Source organism: Mustelus asterias, chromosome 11 (genome assembly GCF_964213995.1).
Source record: "Mustelus asterias chromosome 11, sMusAst1.hap1.1, whole genome shotgun sequence".
NCBI lineage: Eukaryota > Metazoa > Chordata > Chondrichthyes > Carcharhiniformes > Triakidae > Mustelus > Mustelus asterias.
Genome location: NC_135811.1, coordinates 108,211,254 through 108,233,628, shown reverse-complemented (window position 1 = coordinate 108,233,628; position 22,375 = coordinate 108,211,254). Strand labels below are relative to the sequence as shown.

Here is a 22,375-nt window from a genome sequence, read left to right as displayed (position 1 = left end):
AATCAAAATTCTTTTGATTTCTAACAATGTTACAAATTCACTGTTTAAAGAGCTGATCTGCTATAATTGTCTATATAATTACAAATATGCAATTCTGCCTACTCTTATCCTAAGAACCTCCCTTAGACTACACTTCCTCTAACAAGCTCCTGTCTTAGCAAACTCTGAAGCTTGGTGTTACTAATTACTATGTCATGATTGATGGGAAACAGGCAGTAATGCGTAGTTAAGTCCAAGATCAGATTAGCATGATAGTATTGAATGGTAGAACAGGTTTGAAGGGCTGAATGGCCACTTCTCTTATAAGGTTCGATAGAGGTGTTCAAAATTGAGGGGAGTGGGCAGATTAGATAGAGAGAAACTGTTACTGTCCCTGGAAGGATTGAAAATCAGAGGACACCTGATTTAAGATAATGGGCAAAAGAAGCAATGACGATATGAGTAATAACTTTTTAAAATTATATTTTTATTGAAGATTTTTAAATTTTATACAGAAAAGGCCTCTCACGGTACTACCTCTCAAAGATTGGTACGGTACAGTAGGATCATTTTCAAACAAATACAAGTAGGAAGATTTGGCTTATACATTGTATGCAGAACCTCCCACCACACTAGTAACAAAAGGATATATCGAAGGATGAGGGGGCGGATATCAGGATACAGCTCAGCGGCGAAACCAATAAAAAATACATGATATTAGCACATGTAAAATGGCGGATAAACTGCCATGGATTTTTACACCATACCTCAGAGTGTGCACCAAAGGAAACTTCCCCAATCCCCAGCCACAGTGGACATGCCAACGATACAATATATATCTCTTTCCAGGATATATAGGGCCGGATTCTCCAGTCTCGCTGGCAGTGAACGGAGATTTGGCTGAACACCAAATTCTCCGTTCTTGTTGGCAGCGGCAGCAGGGCGTGAACGGCTGGAGAAATAGTCTCTCTGTCTACCATAACAGGAGGTAAACAGGGCTTCCATAACTCCAAAACAACTAAAATACTAAAATACATGAGCCCTTAAACTCTAGGCAGGTTTTCCTCACCTGCTGTGAGGCCTTGTCGGGCCTGCCCACTATCTCCATATTAAACCACTTGCCCACCTCCCTGCAATGGCACGACCCATTTTAAACCTAAGGATATCTGGTGACAAAGTCCACCGTTATATGTACCAGGATTATAAGATGAGAAAACAGATAAAAATCACACAGCTCTATTAAGGATAAATAAATTCTCCTGGGTACATCAGGATAACAAGTGGAAATTCATTACCATGCTCTCTCATAGAATTGCCCCAAAAGCAACGTGATAACTCATGATACAGATCGATTAAGAGGTGGAATTATAGGGGATACATTCAATCAGTAACAAGGATTGGCAAATAACTGTAAAATATGACTTGGTTGGTGGGCGAAATTCACCTCAGGATCGCAGGAGTTCATGGGATTTCCCCAATCATTGTGTTAACCCACGTAACAGGATCAATGAAGAGATGTAGTTCTGGTGTATACGTTCAAGGATTAACAACAAGCTGCAGAATATGATTCTGAACAGGATAATCAGCGAAATTTGCCCCATGGCTCAGTCACAGGATTCTCCCCATCAATATGACAAAGTACAGTATAAGATCAACACGAGGAATTAATTAACAAGGAGTTATTCACGGTTCCAAATCATTGCCTTTCACAGATTCTAAAAAAGCCTTAGCCGGATTGACGAAGGTTCTAATTGACCCTTTGAAAGTGACCCTCAGGATAGCAGAATAGTGCAGGTCATACTGAATTCAAAGTCCAATAGGTTTATTTGGTAGCACGAGCTTTCAGAGCGTTGCCTCTTCATCAGGTGAGTGAAGTGTTCGATTCACAAACAGGGCATATATAGACACAAACTCAATTACAAGATAATGGTTGGAATGCGAGTCTTAACAGGTAATCAAGTCTTTACAGGTGCAGACAATGTGAATGGAGAGAGGGTTAAGCACAGGTTAAAGAGGTGTGTATTGTCTCCAGCCAGGACAGTTAGTGAGATTTTGCAAGCCCAGGCAAGTTGTGGGGGTTACAGATAGTATGACATGAACCCAAGATCCTGGTTGAGGCCGTCCTCATGTGTGCGGAACTTGGCAATCAGTTTCTGCTCAGCGATTCTGTGCTGCCGTGTGGCGTGAGGGCCGCCTTGGAGAATGCTTACCCGAAGATCAGAGGCTGAATGCCCTTGACCGCTGAAGTGTTCCCTGACAGGAAGGGAACATTCCTGCCTGGTGATTGTCGAGCAGTGTCCGTTCATCCGTTGTCGTAGCGTCTGCATGGTCTCGCCAATGTACCATGCCTCAGGACATCCTTTCCTGCAGCGTATCAGGTAGACAATGTTGGCCAAGTCACAAGAGTATGTACCGTGTACCTGGTGGATGGTGTTCTCACATGAGATGATGGCATCTGTGTCAATGATCTGGCATGTCTTGCAGAGGTTGCTGTGGCAGGGTTGTGTGGTGTCGTGGTCATTGTTCTCCTGAAGGCTGGGTAGTTTGCTGCGTACAATGGTCTGAGGTTGTGCGGTTGTTTGAAGCCAAGTAGTGGAGCTGTGGGGATGGCCTTGGTGAGATGTTCGTCTTCATTGATGACATATTGAAGGCTCCAGAGAAGATGTCGTAGCTTCTCCACTCCGGGGAAGTACTGGATGATGAAGGGTACTCTATCCACCGTGTCCCGTGTTCGTCTTCTGAGGAGGTCTGTGTGGTTTTTCACTGGCGCGTCAGAACTGTCGATCGATGAGTTGAGGGCCATATCCTGTTCTTACGAGAGCATCTTTCAGCGTCCATCGGTGTCTGTTGCGATCCTCCTCATCTGAAGAGGAACATTTCCTGTCAGGGAACACTTCAGCAGTCAAGGGCATTCAGCCTCTGATCTTTGGGTAAGCGTTCTCCAAGGCGGCCTTCACAACCCACGACAACGCAGAGTCGCTGAGCAGAAACTGATTGCCAAGTTCCGCACACATGAGGACGGCCTCAACTGGGATTTTGGATTCATGACACACTATCTGTAACCCCCACAACTTGCCTGGGCTTGCAAAATCTCACTAACTGTCCTGGCAGGAGATAATTCACACCTTTTTAACCTGTGCTTCACCCTCGCCTCCACTCCCATTGTCTGCACCTGTAAAGACTTGATTACCTGTTGAGACTCGCATTCCGACCATTATCTTGTAATTGAGTTTGCGTCTATATATGCCCTGTTTGTGAAACAAATCCTGCACTCACCTGATGAAGAGGCAACGCTCCGAAAGCTAGTGCCAAATAAACCTGTTGGGCTTTAACCTGGTGTTGTGAGACCACTTACTGTACCTAAGCCTCAAGGATAAGATACAGTGCGCCCCCTTCAGGTTTGATTTACTCTGCCTTCGTGTCAAGGTTAAAAAGCAGCCAGCTTTCAAAAAAATCTGACATGCTCTACATGTCAGTCTGATTGCAACCGAGCCTTGACCAAAGAAGCGGCACTTTCGACGTCAAGGATTCTGCCTTCCACCTCACTGAGCCTCTTGCTCTGCAGTTCATCCAAGAGAGCATTAATGTCCTGTGTCAAAACATCGAGTTTGCTATCTATAACCCTGATAATGTTTGCAGTCATCTCCTGCAACACCAGGTGCACAGAGCCTGCTCCCCAGCCAGGTCACCACATTGAGGGCCCAGCTCCACCCCACGTGCCTCCAATTGCTCCTTTCTATCAAGGATTTTCCTGCCACTCCTTGACATTCTGTCATCAATATTTCCCCAAAATGTTCCAAGGACATAGCGCAGAGTATATACTTCAAGATAAAGTGACTATAAAAGATGATTAAAAATCGAGCAGTGCCAGAGACTGAGGAAATATGACTATTCCCATTCTCACATCACCCCATTCACAGGAATAACTTCTTTAACAGCGAACAGTTAGCATCTGAAATGCGCTGCCTGAGTGTGGTGGAGACAGATTCAATTGGGGCTTCAAAAGAGATTTGGATAATTATTTGAAGAGAAACCATTTGTAGAACTAAAGGGAAAAGGCAGCAGAGTGGGACTTGCAGAGAGCCAGCACAAACAGAAAGCACCGAACGGCCGCCTGTGCTGTAACCGTTCTATAATTTTATGGTTCTATCCGATTTCTGATATGTTATCTTCCCTGCCATTTGTTTCTGTCTTGCTGATGTCCTGCACTGCAGATCGTGGCACTTCTGCAGGGGTTTTCCAGTTTAATAAATAACTATCGCAATTACAGTCTCGTACAAAAAGTGAAAGATTAAATAGCAGCAGAATATTGGCTTCCTCTCTCCCTCCAGTCTGGATATTTTCAAACTGTTCTCCCACCCTTACTGAAGAACTTCGTAGCTGTGTCTCTCCTTAGCACTGCGGAGAGGGCACTGTGTGTCTGATTTTTCTATTGTTGCTATTAGCTGTGGCTCACTTGGTTAGTGCTCTCACCTCTGGGTCAAATGGTCATGGAATCAGCACAAAATCTGATCTGGAACCCTCAGTGCAGTACTGAGGAAGTGCCACACTGTCCGAGTTGCCACCTTCTGGATGAGAAAACAAATTGAGGCCCCCTCTGCCCTCTCAGATGGAGATAAAAGGTCCCAAGGCACTGTTCTGAAGAAGAGCAGGAGCGTTCTCCCTGGTGTACTGGCCCATATTTATCAGTCAACCAACTTCATTGGATAAAAAGGATATCTGGTCACTATCACAGTGCTGTTTTGTGAGACTTTGCTGTGTGCAAATTGGCTATTGTGTTTCCTGAATTGCAGCATTAACCAACCACACCTTGAAAATAATGAATTGGCTATAAAAGTGCTTTGGCATGTCCTGAAAAGTATTATTTAAACACGAATTGTTTATGTCTGTGTCTTTGCATCACCGTTTAATGCTTACCACTTGGCTTTTGTACTTGTAGTTTCATGCCCGTATTATATTTAGATTCTCTTATTCACATTGTGCGGTGAATCGTGGCAGCTCTGTTTGGTTCTCTGCCCAATTATATCAAACTTAGCCACTGCCCAGTACTCCACCTGCATTGGTTACTCCCAGCAGCTCCACCAGGAGACTTACAGGCGTGGACTTGTTTTCGCCTTTTTTGCTGATTTGTCATGTTTTCCCAGACTCTCCTGATGTCACTGGCTGTTGTTGGGTTATAATTTTCTGGGGACCATCCATCCTCTGGCACCTTGACCAAATGATCTTTCTACATAAATCTGGACAATGAATATTGACAGGCCATGGAAGACTCCCCAACTGAGTCAGATCTTGTTCTCACCTAGGGATAGGTCTTGACTTTGTGTAAAATGGGTGATGCTGAATCAACTCTTGTTCTGCATTATCCTGGATTTTTAGTTTCAAATTAAAAATCAGAAGAGATATAAAATAGGCCACAAGCAAAATGAACAACTTGCATTTATATAGTGTCTTTAATGTAGTAAAACATCCCAGGATGCTTCATGGGAACATTATCAAACAGAATTTGACTCTGAACCACATAATGTGATATTGGGACAGGTGATGAATACTAAAAGCCCTGGATAGAGTGTGCACGGGAGGGACATTTCCATTCATAGGCAAGACACAGCTGATGACACATCCTCAGAAAGACAGGACAATCTTTTAGAACTGAGATAAGGAGGAATTTATTCAGCCAGAGCATGGTGAATCTATGGAATTTATTGCCACAGAAGGCTATGGAGGCCACGTCATTGAGTATATTTTAAGAGAGAGATAGGTTCTTGATTGGTAAGGGGATTAAAGGTTATGGGGAAAAGGTAGGAGAATGGAGTTGAGAAAATTATCAGCCATGATTGAATGGCAGAGCAGACCCGATGGGCCGAGTGGCCTAATTCTGCTCTTGTATCTTATGGTCCTATGAAAATGCTTGGTGAAAAAGGTAGGTTTAAATGATCATTGTAAAAGAAGAGAGAGGGAGAGGGAGATGTTTGGGGTGAAAATTCCAGAACTTGGAGCCCAGATAACCAAAGGCATGATCGTCACTGGAAAGTTGAAGTAAATCAAGGTGCAAGGGGGCTGGAATGTAATGATCCTGGAGGGGTGTGGGGCTGGAGGAGGGTGCAGAGAGAGAGAGAAGCGAGGCCATGATGGGATTTGCAAACAAAGATGTGAATTTTAAAATTGAGGTATTGCCAGACAGGGAGCCTGGTAGATTCAACTTGGCTGTATTCCGTTTTGTGCTTTCACAGTGTCACAACACCACCCCTCACAAAAAAACCCAACTTTTGTTGAAGCAACAATCCATGATGTCTTCCCTGCCCATCCACACTCCCCCATTTTACCTTAACTCAGTAGCGCTGAGAGCAGTTATAGCATCTTTACAGATGCCCTAGCCTAATCTAATGGGCCAGGGATCATTTCTTGAGAATGGTGAGTCTTTAACAGCTGCAATATGTGGGTAGCAGGCTTATGCTTTATCAGTCTGTTGTGCGTGGCCTCCACTCCTATACCCAGATTGCAGGCTGTAAGATAACATGTCAGCAGTAAGCAAAGCTGAACTTTGTGCTGTTTTTATGCAGGGCTTGTACTTGCTGCTGTCTATCAGCGTCACTCAGATGAAGTGAGGTGAGAGCTCGGCTGCTATGACTCTGGGTAGCGACCTAGTGACTGGAATACCAACTGCAAATCTGATAGCTGTCTAAACATTTGATTGGAAAGCTGCAGGTGAGATATAATGGCTGCTTACCCATCTAACTCGCAGTTACTGGTTGGTGTTGCATAAAGTAAGTTTATCATTAGTTTTGAAGAATGAAAAGCATCCTCGTGGTTTCTTTTCTGTATTTGTACTTGTATCTGTGATCAGACGTCTGCAGATTTTGTGCAGTCAGTGCTTCTCAAACTTTTTTCTGCTGAAACTCTATTTTAATGCTTCACATTTGGTGCAACCCCAGAGGCACAAACAACAATTAAGACATCCACCATTTTGCAGGCTCTGTCGGTGTCAGCGATTGGGCCTCAGAGCTCCTGGATTAGGCCATGCCCATAGCCAAAAGAAACATGTTTTAAGGGGCGTCACAGCTTTTTTTTATTCATCCGTGGGACACGGTCGTTGCTTGCTGGCCTGCATTTAGAGTCATAGTTTTAGAATCTTAGAAACCCTACAGCGCAGAAAGAGGCCATTCGGCCCATCGAGTCTGCACCGACCACAATCCCGCCCAGGCCCTACCCCCATATCCCTACATATTTACCCACTAATCCCTCTAACCTAAGCATCTCAGGACACTAAGGGGCAATTTTAGTATAGCCAATCAACCTAACCTGCACATCTTTGGACTGTGGGAGGAAACCGGAGCACCCGGAGGAAACCCACGCAGACATGAGGAGAATGTGCAAACTCCACACAGACAGTGACCCGAGCATCGAACCCAGGTCCCTGGAGCTGTGAAGCAGCAGTGCTAACCACTGTGCTACCATGCCGCCAAGGTTTACAGCATGGAAACGGGCCCTTCAGCCCAACTTGTTCATGCTGCTCTTTTTTTTTAAAACCCCTAAGCTAATCCCAATTGCCCGTATTTGGCCCATATCCCTCTATACCCATCATACCCATGTAACTGTCTAAACGCTTTTTAAAAGACAAAATTGTACCCGCCTCTACTACTACCTCTGGCAGCTTGTTCCAGACACTCATCACCCTCTGTGTGAAAAAACTGCCCCTCTGGACCCTTTTGTATCTCTCCCCTCTCACCTTAAACCTATGCCGTCTAGTTTTGGATTCCCCTACCTTTAGGAAAAGATGTTGACTATCTAACTGACCTATGCCCTTCATTATTTTATAGACCTCTATGAGATCACCCCTCAGCCTTCTACGCTTTATTGACCATCCCTAGCTGCCTGAAGGCAGTTGAGAATCAACCACATTGCTGTGGCTCTGGAGTCACATGTAGGTCAGACCAGGTAAGGACGGCAGGTTTCCTTCCCTAAATGACATTAGTGAACCCAGGAACCATGAGCTGTTCCCAGACCTGTCAAATGTGAATTTCTGCTCCACAGCCACCATTGCTGCAATGGAGCTGTGACCCCAATTGCTCATCCTACAACCCCACTTCGGCACTCACATTTTGGGAACACCTGGTTGAGAGGGTTAAATTTTGAAGACAGGTGATGAATACTGAAAGCCCTGGCTAGATTGGATGTGGGAAGGTTTCCATTAGTAGACGAGACATAGCTGAGGGTACAGCCTCAGATAAAAGGGGCGACCTTTTAGAACTGAGATAAGGAAGAATTTATTCAGCCAGAACATGGTGAATCTATGGGATTCATTGCCTCAGAAAGCTGTGGAGGCCTGGTCATTAACCCTGTCTTGTATTCTCTTGAGTTTATAAGGTTAAGGAGTGATCTGATTGAAGTGCTTACAATGTTAAAAAGATTTGATAGATGCAAACAAACTGTTTCCTTGGGTGGGGAAATTAACAGCAAGGGGGCATAACCTTAAAATTGGAATTAAAATGACCTAATAGCCATTCAGTGGCAAAATCAGGAGCACTTTTACTGCATAAAAGTTATTGGAAATCTGGAACTCTCTCTAAAAGGGTTGGGGGTGCCTTGATTGGCACTTTCAAGACTATGATAGATTTTTGGAAGGGACGGGATATAGAGCAATTGTGTGTAAATGCAGTTGAGAAGCAGATCAGCCACAATCTAATTGAATTGGTGGAGCAGGCTTTAGGAGCTGGATGGCCTCCTTCTGTTCTATGAACTGAAGAAGGCTTTCAAATTTGTTCTATTTTTCTCCTCTTCTGGCTTTGATTACAACACAGGCTCTATAGATGTGGCAGCTCATCGATGCCTTATCCAACCCGAACATTCTTCATTCTAAACAAATGTCAGCAGGGCATTCACCACAGACGTATTGAGGAGGGGGGGTGTTTATCACAACGCTTCTCAATCTGCTCCTCAACACTCCATGCGCAGGTACCTTTTCCTGCACAACTCAAAACGTAGGGATCAGAAACCCCATGTGAATCCTTAGCCCGAGGAAGTTAAAGGTGCTCAATTGCTCTTTGGACTGACCAACCGCATACACTAATCAACCAAAATATTCCATTTCGGTGACACATTGGTGACCTTTGCATTCTTTGTAACGAAACTCCTGTTTGTGATGGGATTGGAGACTTACAACAATGGTTTCAGTAAGCGATTTATTTCAATTGTTTCGGTCAGCATGATGCATTATTCTAAAATTGTCAAGAACAATAGTGTCAGTGTAAAATTTTTCTCTGTTTAATTTGTGGGTCTGTGCCCTGACAGATGGTGCTCCGATTCTTCAACTGAAAACAAAATGATGAAAGACCAGGAGGAAGAGGTAGGAATGGTGCCTGATATTTTCTCCTCTTTAATGCTAGTATCTGTCCTCCAGGATCACAGCTGAGTGGCGGCTACTTCATCAGTAAGCCCAGATAGTGAGTGCCAGGAAGCTATTTACGGTGATGAGCATTAATAGGATGGGGCACAATGGCACAGTGGTTGGCACTGCTGCCTCACAGCACCAGGGCCCCAGTTTGATTCCAGATTTGGGTGACTGTAAGGATTTTGCACATTCTCCCTGTGTCTGCGTGGGTTTCCTCTGGGTGTTCCAGTTTCCTCCCACAGTCCAAAGATGTGCAGGTTAGGTGGATTGGCCATGCTAAATTGTTCCTTAGTGTCCGAAGGTTAGGTGGATTAGCATCGGTAAATGCGCAGGGTTATAGGGATAGGCTGGAGGGGTGGGCTTGGGTAAGATGCTCTTTTGGTGAGTTGGTGTAGACTCGATGGACCAAATGGCCGCCTCCTGCACTCAAGGGATTCTATGGTCCTATGATTCTTTTCTTTAGAAAAGAGAAGATTGAGGGGTGACCTACTGGAGGCTTTAGGATTGTGGAAGAATTTGATAAAGTAAACATTAACTAAAGTTTCCAGCTGTTGGGGAGTCTAAAATTAGGGATCACGAATATAAGATGGTAACTAATAAATCCAGTAAGGTATTCAGGAGAAACCCAGAGTGTGACTAGAATGTGGGGCTTGCTACCACTTGGAGCAGTTGAGGTGAATAGCATATGTGCATTTAAGGGCAAGTACAGGAGGGAGAATGGAATAAAAGGTTACGCAGAAAGTATTAAATGAGGTGTGTGCGCAGCATAAATACCAGCACACAATGGTTGGGCCAAATGGCCTGTTGCTGTGCTCTGAATTTTATGTAATTCAATACAATAACGGCTGAGCCTGATTTTGTTTCCACTCAGTGTCGCAGGTACACTTTGCTGTGGCTGTTACAGCAGTCAGGATGCCCACTGTGTTTTGTATCCCCTATAGCTAGCGTAGTAACACTGAGAATAATTATAATGCTTGAACTACTTTACTGGCTCTGATCCACTTACTACGTGTATAATGTATCTTACATTTCATACCCTCCTGAGAAAGACCCTGCATTGTTTTACTTCTTTAAAAGTAGTTGTTATTCTTGACACAAGGTGAATGTGTTTATTAAATTCATGTTCGGCATTATTCACCCTCAGACTGTGAGATCAACTGACCAAACAGTTTAAAATCACATGTCTTTCACTTGCATTGCTTCTTATCCATCAAGTCACTTGGTTTCATGATCCGGTTGTGGTACTTGTGTATTTAGTTATTGAAATCTGAATTTGGGGTGTTGGTTTTGTATCTAGTGTGAAACATGCAGGCCCACATAGTTCAAGCACAGGGTTAGGTAGTGTAACTTGACTAGTAACCCACAGGCCAGGGAATGTGAGCTCAATTCCCATCATGAGAGCTGGGAGAAGAAAAACTGGAAATAAAAATTGATCACAAAACTCAACTGGCGCACTTGTCCTTTAGGGAAGGAAACCTGCAGTTGGCGCCTAACTGTCACTCTGAAGTGACCAAACAAGTTCCATCACTTTCTCAGAGTAACTAGCAATGGGATAATAAATGGTGGCCTTGCCAGAATAAAAATTGAAACCAGTCACATTAAGGAGAATCATACCATGAAAGTGGCCAAATCATAACCCAGGGCTAGTATAGGAACACACAATAAAACCTCCTTATTGGTAATGTGTTCAGTTTAAAGGAAACCCATGTGTTTCTGCAGGGATACATTCAATATCCACTCTTATCTTTTCTTCTGATCTCCACCCCCTTGCCCCCCCAACGCCCACTGCAAACCCTGCCAAAACCCTCACTTCAGAAGTCCAACATTAAAAGTTAGCACAACCTGCATGTGAAATCGGAATGCTTCCTAATTAGTGATTTAAGTTCTCTTCAGTAATCATTTCTCATGTAAATAAGACTGATGGCAATGTTGCTTTAGTCCTGGAAATAAAGTTAAAGCTTATTTATTATTAGTCACAAGTAAGGCTTACATTAACACTGCAATTAGGTTACTGTGAAATTCCCCTAGTCGCCACACTCTGGCGCCTGTTCGGGTCAATGCACCCTAACCAGCACGTCTTTCATAATGTGGGAGGAAACCGGAGCACCCGGAGGAAACCCATGCAGACACTGGGAGAATGTGCAAACTCCACACAGACAGTGACCCAAGCCGAGAATCGAACCCGGATCCCTGGCGCTGTGAGGCAGCAGTGCTAATCACTGTGCCACCGTGCTGTCAGTTTTGATCTCATCAGTACCTCAAAGCCAGTCTGATTCTATCTGTCATCTTCAAACGAAACTTTACTTTCTTTGTATCCAAATTTTAGTTGCATTTGAAAATTTCTGCTTTCTTTTAATTGTAATTTTTTCAGGTTTTTGTTTCAATGTAATTAGTTTCAACAAATATCCTGATTATTGTTTCACTTTGCATAGAACTGATATAACTGCCACCAGGGAAATGGGACTTGGATCATTTCAATTTCCAGAATCCACTCCAAACGACACACAGCCCAGTCCTAGAGTTAGATGCAGTTTCAGTGTTGTCTCTTTATGGCCAAGTATGAAGTTGTCCCCTGTCAACGGGGGGCGTCATTTATTAGCCGGGCCAACCAGGAAACCATGACACAGTTCTCACATTTTCTGCCCATTATAACTATTGTGCCTGTGATCTCCCAGTCAGCAGTAAGGCAGACTCCTAGTAACTTGCATTGGTAAACCTCTGTTGTGTAATCTTTAACTGCACTTTCAGATTTAAATTGAAAAATAATTCAATATTTTAAGTGCTGAAAATGCAAATTCTTTGACTAAAAATGAGCAAGTCTCATTAACCAATGTAAACAACGCTGATTACAGTGAGGATGAAATTAGAAAAAATGGCAAGAATAATAAACAATTTGAAAATTTCCTCTCAAGAAGGAATTCCCTCTCCCCCTCACTTATGTAATTCTCGTGGCCTGTAAAGTTGATTTATTAGTGTCACAAGTAAGGTTTACATTAACACTGCAATGAAGTTGCTGTGAAATTCTCCTAGTCACCACACTCCAGCGCCTGTTTGGGTCCATGCACCTAACCAGCACATCTTTCAGAATGTGGGAGGAAACCGGAGCACCCGGAGAAAACCATGCAGACACGGGGAGAATGTGCAAACTGCACACACAGTGACCCAAGCCAGGAATCGAACCCGGGTCTCTGGCGCTGTGAGGCAGCAGTGCTAACCACTGAGCCACCGTGCCACTGTAGTAAGACTTGTGCAGCCATGCAAGTGATCATTTCTTACCTGTGGTGAAAGTGCATTTATCTGGCAGGCTGATGGAATGTATACAGCATTCGCTATGTTTGTGTTTGTGATATTCCATGGTTCAAATTCCCAATCTTGTTTGACCCAGAAAGGGACAATAAAATATTTGCACATTGGGAGAATGGGAAAAATCTAAGTATTAACTGCTCTGGTGGCGTTTAGCGCCGGTAAGAACCCCCTCCCGGATGTAATCTGGTGTCCGTCCAGGGAGGGCTGCAACAAGATTAGCATATTTAAATATTAGAGGGGTATAGAATAAAGAACGAGGAACAGTACAGCACAGGAACAGGCCCTTCGGCCCTCTAAGCCTGCGCTGACCATGATGCCTGCCTAAACTAAAACTGTAGGCACTTACAGAGTCCCTGTCCTTCCATAAGTGCATACGGTTTTAGTGGATTAGTGATTGGATGACAGAGCTTCGGGCCCAAACAGCTGAAGAAACGACCAGCCAGCTGTAGTGGGGTGATGGAAATCAGGAATACAGAAAAAGGCAGGAGTGATGGAGGACTGAGAAATCAGAGTTGTGGGGCTGGGAGTTGGAGGAAATTAAAGAAATACGATGAGTTAAAGGTCAAGGGGTTGTTTGAAAACAAGATTGAGAATTTTCAAATTGAGGTGTTACCCGACTCTGAGCCAGCGTTGGTCAGTGAGCACAGGGGTAATGGGAGAATGAGATGGTTTGAGTTAGGATACAGGCAGCAGAGTTCTGGATGAGTTCAAGATTAAAGAAGGCATCAAACCAGCCAGAGGAGCATTGGAATAAGGGAGTTTGGAACTAGTAAAGGCTTGGAAGAGGGCTTCAGCAGCAGATGAGCTAAGGCTGGGGCAGAAATGGGTGATGTATCAGAGGGGGAAGTAGCTTTGCAAAGCCGTTCAGTTTCTGATGAGTTTAAGACTGAAACGTTGTGTTTGGTAGGAATTCATCACCGTGCGAGTGCAGGATCCCAGAGTCCAAGACCAGAGTTCCTGGAGTTCTTACGTGGATTATAACATATTCCTTTATGTAAGTATGGTGCATGTTGTTTGCTTGGATGTGATTCAAGTGTTTAAAATGATAGGGTAGATTTATTTATTTATTCTTTCAAGGCCACCATTTGTTACCCATCCCTATTTGTCCTTGAGCTGATTGGCTTCCTAGGCCATTTCACATTACTGTGGATCTGGAGGCACACATAGGCCAGATCAGGTAAGGATGGCAGATTTCCTTCTCTAAAGGATATTAGTGAACCTGATGGCTACTTACAACAATCGATCATAGTTTCAATGTCACCATGACTGGAATTCGCTTTTAGTTCCAGATGTTTATTAACTGAATTCAAGTTCTACCAGCTGCCATGGTGAGATTTGAACCCGTATTCCCAGACCATTAGTTAGCTTGGGTCTTTACTAGTCCAGTGACATTCCAACTGTGCCACTGTCTCTCCCTAAAGATGACACCCCCAACAGTGCAGCAATCCCTCAGCATTGTGCTGGAGTATCAGCCTACCTTGTTATGTTCAAGTTGTTGGAGTGAGATTTGAACCAAAAACCTTCTGACTCAGAGGTAAGTGTGCTCCCAACTGAGCCACAGTCCAAACTTAAAAGAAACTTTTTCCTCTGGTCAGGGAATCCAGAACAAGGAGAAGAATCTTAAAGCTGGCCTATTTAGGAATGAAATCAGGAAAGAGTTATTTCACACAAGTGGTGGAAATCTATAATTTTTATCCCCACCCTCCTCTCTGCAAAAAGTCTGTGAATGTTGATTGAAAGTTTAAGGCTGAGATTGATATATTTCAACTAGGTGAAGATATTAACGAAAGGGCAAAGTTGGAAAAGTGGAGTTTGAGGTTCAACTCAACAATGATCTTACTGAAGGGCAAACAGACTCAAGGGGTTGAATGGCCTCCTTCTGTTTCCATGTTTCAATGATATGGAGTTGCCAGCGTTGGACTGGGGTAGGCACAGTAAGTAGTCTCACAGCACCAGGTTAAAGTGAGAGTCGCCTGATGAAGGGGCAACGCTCCGAAAGCTCGTACTACCAAATAAACCTGTTGGACTTTAATCTAGTGTTGTGAGACTGTTTCCATGTTCCCTGCAATCCTCTCATGCCGATCCTAACCTTTCATCAATCACAGTGTGTGTTGGCAGGCTGGTCCTAAGTCGCCAGTATGCTGCAAATTGGTCACTGGGAGGCAAAGAAACGCAGTCCAGAGATGAGACACTTTGGTAGTCTTTCTCCTGGGGCACCTCTAGGCCTCTGAAGATAACTCTTCCCGACAATATCCTGCTTCTCTACTCTGAGTCTCTCTGTGTCCACTTGACAGTAACCTTGCTCTGCTCTCTGCATACAAATACTCAGTAAAACTGGGACTGAAATTGTTTGTCTCGATGTCACAGAACTTCCTAGTCTTTCAACATGTGTATTACCTCCTCCCATAACCCACTGTGAATGTGTTTGCTCTTGCTGTGGCAAGTTTCCGTAAATGATAAGTAGCACCAGCACTTCAGCTGAACAGCAGTTTGTCACGCGTGACCGTGTGTGTTCATCGGATTTTTGTCCATAGGGTAGGAGCAACACATGAAGTCTGATCCCGCCATTCCCACACTTGTGCACATCCAAGTAGGAATCATTGGACCACGATCAGGAGCAGGCACCATGGCTAGCTTTCCTTTCCTCCAAGGCTAGTAGTGTTGTGGTTAACGATTATGTTTCAGTCCTGCCTTAGTTTAGCTCAGATGATTCAGTACAGACCCAGGATTGAAGCTGGAACCATCTGGCTCTGTGAGGGTGCTTAGTACCACATTAATTGTCAAAAGGACAAGAGACAACTGAAGGGGAGATTTTTATGCTGTGTAAAACCGGGTTGCTGTAATCTGGAACGCGCTGCCTGAAAGGGTGGTAGAAGCAGATTCAATAATAACTTTCAAAAGGGAATTGAACACAGACATGAGAAAACCGAGCAGGAGCAGGCCATGTGGCTCCTCAAGCCTGTTCTGCCATTCAATAAGATCATGGCCTCAGCTGCACTTTTCTTCCTGTTTTCCATAACTCCTGACTCCCATTTAGTTCAAGGATCTGTCTGTCGCAGCCTTGAATATATTCAGTGACCTCACCTCCACAGCTCTTTGAGGCTGAGAATTCCACAGACACACAGCCATCTGAGAAAATATTCCCCCTCCTCGCCATCTTAAATGTGTTAAATAATTGAATAAGTGCTTGAAGGGGAATAATTTGCAGGGTTGTGTCGCAAGAACAGGGGAGTGGGCTTAATTGGTTAACTTTAAAAGGGTTCACACAGGCACAAAGGGACAAATGACCTCCTCCCCCAACCCCCCGTCTATATCATTTTATGATTCTGTTGGGGGGAGGGAGTGAAGATGGTTGTTTTTAACTAACAAACAGTAATAAAGTTAACTGAAAGGCCATTTGCTGTTCTCTTTCAGACAAATAGTAAGGCTTTTACGGTAAAGACCTCCTGTGTGCGGCGACGATATCGTGAGTTTGTGTGGCTGAGACACAGACTCCAGAAGAATGCTGGATTGGTGTAAGTGCAGCTCCGAATACAATCCTTATCCAAGATGCTCCGAGCTCTAGAATTAACAAGCGCTCAGCTGGTTTGGAAACCGAATCTCCGAAGAAGGCACAGCATGCTATCCCGGGAATAATTTTGGGATCGTACCACTACTGACCCCACTGGAGCTTGAGCAGTCAATGGGAAGACAACTCATTCGATATCTTATAGTCATGATGTGGAGATGCCGGCGTTGGACTGGGCCGAACACAGTAAGAGTTTTAACAACACCAGGTTAAAGTCCAACAGGTTTATTTGGTAGCAAATGCCATAAGCTTTCGGAGTGCTGTGCTTTCGGCACATTTCCACTCCATCTGACGAAGGAGCAGCGCTCCGAAAGCTTATGGTATTTGCTACCAAATAAACCTGTTGGACTTTAACCTGGTGTTGTTAAAACTCTTACTGTGTTTACCCCAGTCCAACGCCCGCATCTCCACATCATTGTATACCCATCTGAGAGGGCAGATGGTGTCTCGGTTTAATGCCTCATCCAAAAGACGGCACTTCTGACAGTGCAGCACTCCCTCAGTACTGCTTGTGTCAGTTTGTAACGCGTGTTCAAGTCTCTGTGGAGTGGGATTTGAACCCACAACTCTCTGACTCAGAGGCAAAAGTCCTACGCACTGAACCAAGCCAAAGAGGGAAAATAACCAATTCTCTTCATGATTTGAGCTCAGCAGGCAGCACTTTGCACCGAGCTCAAAGACATTCACAGTCTTTGAAAACCACTGCTCCTTTGCTAAAACTTGGCTCTGAGCCAGATTACAACTCCCTTCCTACAGACTACCACCACCCCCCCCCCCCCCCCCCCCCCCCCAAATCCCTCTCCTAAACCTGGCTCATTTTGGAGGCCTCTTGCTTCTGTTGAACCTTTTTTATTTTAGAATTCAAACATCCTTTCTAATTGCACTTTTAGTGACTCCGTCTCTCGTCCCACCCAGTCATTTATTGCCTGACTATTTGGAAAGGACATTTTTATGTTAACATATACATCAATATGATTGCTGCATTCTCCTTTGCCAAAATGTACAGAATTTCCTGTTGCTTTTATTTTTGCAGTTCTCCCCCAGAGCTTCCAGGCAAGAAACCGTTTTTCCAAGTTAACGACAGTGAAGGTATAGAGAGAAGACGGCAGGGTTTGCAGCAGTTTCTGGAAAAGTAAGTGCAGTATAAGGAGTGCAATAATATTTGATTCAAGCTGCACTGCTGAGGAACCCTTGTTAATGCTTTCTACCTTGCTTTTATTCCCAATGATGTGGAGATGCCGGCGTTGGACTTACTTTATTCCCAATGGCAGAGTTTGATGCTCTACAAATAAACACAGATTGCCAGTATTTCAATTACTTGATTATTCTTCCTATATGAGCTGACACAGTGAGTGTGGGTAGCTGAGTGAACCACAGGAGGTCATTGCGGAGTCCAAACCTGTTTTTCGTCCCTGTCACCCAAACATGCATGTCAGAGATTTGCAGATACTAGTAATGACTGTGATCCTACAGATAAAGAGAGACTGCCGCCTATCAGGCTGTGATCTGCCAACTCCACACAGATCCGGGATTGGGCCTGAGATCTTATACAGCTGCATACCAGATCAGTTGAATCATTGGGAAAGATCAGAGCACCAGAACTTTAAAGAATAGTGCTGGGCCCCAAAAACACTTCAACAATAAAAATTGTCACTTTCATTAAAAGAGCACAGGGTAATTACTGTGAGGAAGACCATTTGGCCCATCTTAATAATCCATCAGACATCCAATATTTCTGCTGTTTGCAACAATTAATCACTTCTTAAATAAATCCAGGATTTATTCCTCCTCTCTCTATCTGGAAGTTCATCCCACGTGTTAATGACTCCTTGTGTGAAGAAAATCTTCCTCTTGCAGTCCTAATTTTGTCCTAATTGTTTGAACCTGAGCTGCCTTTGTCCTGCTCTTGTGATTTAACATCATAATGGAACACCCCGAAGCACTGAGATTTTAAAATGAAAACCCGATGGGAGAGAGATGTTGCTGTGCTGACTGATGACAGTTACTTTAAATAGACATATCCTGGTCATATTAGGTTAATTTGAAGTGAACACAAGCTTAATATTTTATTTAGAGACTGAATTCTTTGAGCCTAGAACTGCCATAGGGCATTTGCTTGACAGTAACTCGGTCCCAGATCTCCAGGGAAGTGGGTATTAGTGTGAATAGTACGAAACGTTGCTTCTTGGGGTTCTCCCTCTGTTGTCTGTTCCACCGGACATCAGGAATATTGGGAGGCACTGTGCAGTGACAGTCACATAGACAGTCACAGCTATTGAGAGCTCTGCTGATACTGAATAATATTGCTTTTTTACAACTGGATGCTGACCCAGATTACCGCTCCCTTTCTGGGGGGGACCACCAACCTTTCCATTCCCTTCTTCACCTCCCCTCCCCAACACCCCTCCCCCCTTCTGTTACAGCACCACTTTTACATTTCAGAATATAACCATCCTAATTCCACTATTAGTGGATTCAGTACCAGGAGGGTGTGTTCTTATATGACCTCTCGTACCTATTTTGATTTCACTAGCGTTTATAAAAATTAATTTCAAGACTCTGAAATTAAATCGATGTGAATGAAGTTTCCAACTGTTTTATCTGCTGTTTGGGGCACCATCTAGTGGCAGTCTCTGGTAGTGCTGACTGAGTAAGAAGTCTCACAACACCAGGTTAAAGTCCAACAGGTTTATTTGGCACTAGCTTTCGGAGTCTCATTCCTTCTTCAAGTGACTAAGATGTGTTCACAAACAGGGCATATACAGACACAAACTCAATTTACAAGATAATGGTTGGAATGCGAGTCTTTACAAGTAATTAAGTTGTATAAGTACAGACAACGTGAGTGGAGAGAGGGTTAAGCACAGGTTAAAGAGATGTGAATTGTCTCCAGCCAGACAGTTAGTGAGATTTTGCAAGCCCAGGCAAGTCATGGGGGTTACAGATAGTCTGACATGAACCCAAGATTGACTGAAGCAAGTTCCTCTAAATTTTTTCTTTGCTGTTTTAAATCATTGCCGGTTGCAAACAGTGTGAAAAATAGTTGTGTGTTTTTTAAAAAAAAATTCTGTTTGAAACTTTGAACAGTTTAACAGTTCTGTTTGTCTTTATTCATGTTATTAATCTGAGTGCAAAGTTGGTGCACAGGTGTTTAAGTAGGTACTTGTTGTTGGGCCTGGTTTTATTTTTTTTATTCATTCACTGAATGTAGCGATTTCGGGCAAGGCCAGGCATTTAATGTTCCTAATTGCTCTTTAGAAGATGCTAACGATCTGACTTCTTGAACTGCAGCTGATGACACAAAGGTAGGAAAGTAAATTGTGAAGTAGACGTAAGGAGGCTACAAAAAGGACGTGAATTGGTTTTCCCATGCTTCAGCTGTCCTTATCCTCCGAGGTGGGAGAGGTTGTGGGTTTGGGAGGTTAGTGGATGGGTGCCAGTCAAGCAGGCTGCTTAGTCTTGGATTATGGTTGAGCTTCTTCAAACATTGTCGGAGATGCATTTTTCCTGGCAAGTGGAGAGTATTATAACAGATTCCTGACTTGTAGTTGGTGCTGGCTTTGAGGAGCCCGATTAGTTGCATGACACCCAATTCTCAATCTTTGACCTGCTGTTCTAGCTACAGTGTTTATGTGGCTAGTCCAGTTAAATTTCTGTTAAATGGTGGTCTCCCCCAGGATGTTGACGATGTTGTTTTATGACAGAATTCCATTGAATATCACGGGAAGGTGGCGAGGCTTTCTCTTCTTAGGAGTTGATCATTGTCACTTGCATGGTGCTAATCGTTACTTGCCAATTATCAGCCCAAGCCTGAATGTTATTCGGGACTTGTTACATGTGCACTTCATTATCTCAGGAGTTGTGATTGGAACCAAACACTCTGCGTTTATCAGTGAACACCCTAACTCTGACCTTATGTTGGAGGGAAGATCATTGATGAAGCAGCTGACGATGATTAGTCATAGGACGCTGTCCTAAGAAATTTCAGCAGCAATGTTTTAGGACTGAGCTGATAGGCCTCCAACAACTCCAACATTCTATCTTTGTGCTAAGTATGACTCTAGCCAATGGAGAGGTTTCCTCCTTATTTCCATTGACTTTAATTTTACCAGAGCTCTGAGACTTGAACACAAAGTCTAGGCTGGCACTCCAGTGCAGTATTGAGGGAGTGCTGCACTGTCTTGCTGAAATTGACTTTGATTTGAGCCATTAAACCAAGGTCACTTCTACTCTCTCAAGTGGATGGAAATGGTCCCAGAACAATATTTCAAAGATGAACACGCGAGTTCTGCCTGATGATTTGCCAATATCTTTCTCTCCGCCAACAACACTAATACAGATTATCGCATTTCCGTTTATCGGTGCTTGCTTTGCACAGATTGGCTCTCACATTTCTTACATTACAACAGTCACTGCACTTTAAATGTACTTGATTGGCTGTAAAGCACTTTGGGACATCCTGAGGTCATGAAAGGTACAATAGCACTGCAAACCTAGCTTTCTTTGCAAGTTTATTAATGAAATGTAAATGGAGCTGGAACTTGTAGCTTGAGATCTGTCCCATTTATGGTCTGTGCTTTTGAATATAGTGTGTTCAGGTTTGATTAAGTTGGTTCATTGTCTATTGCTTCTTTACCAAATGTCCCTGACATTTGGTAAAGGAGCAATAGACAATGCATTTTCCAACAACTGTTGCTGAATCAGGAGCCAAAGCCCTGTCTGATATTCCCTCCCTCTCCTCCCTATCCTAAAAAGCACTAATATTGTTGTGCAGCCTGTATGAGCAGCCTAGTTGAATTTTACTAACTCAGGAATTGAAGTCGGATTTTCTTTGACCGGCTTGGTCTAATATTTGTGATTGTGTACCAAGTGAAGAATAGGCAGACACACAGCTATGTTTTGGATTGCCAACTCCTAGTTCATTAGATGACCACCCATCTTCCAACTGGAGAGGCTGTGGTATCGTGGTAATGTCACCAGACTAGTAATCCAGAGGCCCAGGCTAATGCTGTGGGGGCATGGGTTTGAATCCCACCAAGGTAGCTTGTGGAATTTAAATTAAGTTAATAAATCTGGAATAAAAAGCTAATCGTGATAATAGTGGCCATGAAGCCATTGTCAATTGTTGTAAAATTCATCTGGTTCACTAATGTCATTAAGGGAAAGCAATCTGCCATCCTTGTCTGGTCTGGTCTGTATGTGACCCACAGCAATGTGGTTGACTCTTAACTGCCCACTGAAATAGCCCAGCAAACCACTCAGTTGTGTCAAACCACTAAAAACTCTAAAAAGAATGAAACTGGATGGAGAACTGGGCATTGACCTAGGAACCAGAAATGACAACAGCAAACCAAGCCCTTTTAACTCTGCAAAGTCTATTATATATTTAAAAGGGTTGTGAGTTGCTTTAAGTGCGGATCACATGATTTGATGGTGATGTCATTAAGGTGTTTGCAGAGGCTGCAATTTTACTTTCATTTTGTACTCTGTCCAGCTAAGACATAAATCCACTGTTGTTAGTTTGAATCTAGGTGCGCACACCACAGCTTTTCTTTTTATTTAAAACCCACAATCCCTAACATAGTTAGGACATTACACAGAAGGAAAATTAGTGACGAGGCAGGATTTTGTTTCGTTAAGAACATTGAGAAAAGATTCTAAGTAGAAGGAAAAAAAATTGTGGGTCCTCACACTTTGAATATTAGAAGGCTGAGGAGAATAAATAACAGGATTAGAGATTGAAGAGCCAGTGCAGGAAGACCAAGTAAGAAAAAAGTTCTCTGTGTAATTTTAAAAGAGGTTTTTTTCTGATCAAGGTGAGATTCCAGGCAGTATCTGGCATATTTGAAAAGAAGGGATGATCTACTGAACGGCTGGGGCCATTTAGAAAAATATATCAAATTAACGGTCTCCATGTAAAAAGGGGAGTATCGGGAAGACAGTAAAAAAATATACTGAACAGTCTTGAGTTGCTGGTGCCTGCAAGAGAAAGGTGGGTCAGTTAGGATCCATGGGCCCTTTCGATTAAGAAAATTAATTATGGAGTTCCTAAGCAGAGTGTTTTCAATACTTTGTACAAGCAAATAAAAGTGCAGATAAGTTGCTCGTACCAGTTTTTCTCAATAAAATAGGAA

At 43.5% G+C, this 22,375-nt stretch overlaps 2 protein-coding genes across 9 annotated transcripts in view; one reads left to right on the top strand and one right to left on the bottom strand.

The window, feature by feature from the left end:
* The window catches only part of LOC144500789 (sorting nexin-11-like), a 137,124-nt gene that overhangs the window by 7,082 nt on the left and 107,667 nt on the right, over positions 1 to 22,375 (top strand). For 4 of the 8 annotated variants that reach the window (XM_078224240.1, XM_078224242.1, XM_078224245.1 and 1 more), the window contains 6 exons: positions 6,540 to 6,684; positions 7,797 to 7,914; positions 9,268 to 9,322; positions 13,581 to 13,667; positions 16,088 to 16,188; positions 17,275 to 17,373. In XM_078224240.1, the coding sequence (XP_078080366.1) occupies positions 9,299 to 9,322; positions 13,581 to 13,667; positions 16,088 to 16,188; positions 17,275 to 17,373 (311 nt within the window). In that variant the 5' untranslated portion in view covers positions 6,540 to 6,684; positions 7,797 to 7,914; positions 9,268 to 9,298. Of the gene's footprint in view, positions 1 to 6,539; positions 6,685 to 6,722; positions 6,744 to 7,796; positions 7,915 to 9,267; positions 9,323 to 13,580; positions 13,668 to 16,087; positions 16,189 to 17,274; positions 17,374 to 22,375 lie in introns of those variants that run through there. The other 4 variants (XM_078224241.1, XM_078224246.1, XM_078224247.1 and 1 more) reach the window with 2 other exon arrangements.
* The window catches only part of cbx1b (chromobox homolog 1b (HP1 beta homolog Drosophila)), a 63,548-nt gene that overhangs the window by 32,160 nt on the left and 9,013 nt on the right, over positions 1 to 22,375 (bottom strand). The gene's annotated exons all lie outside the window — the stretch shown is intronic.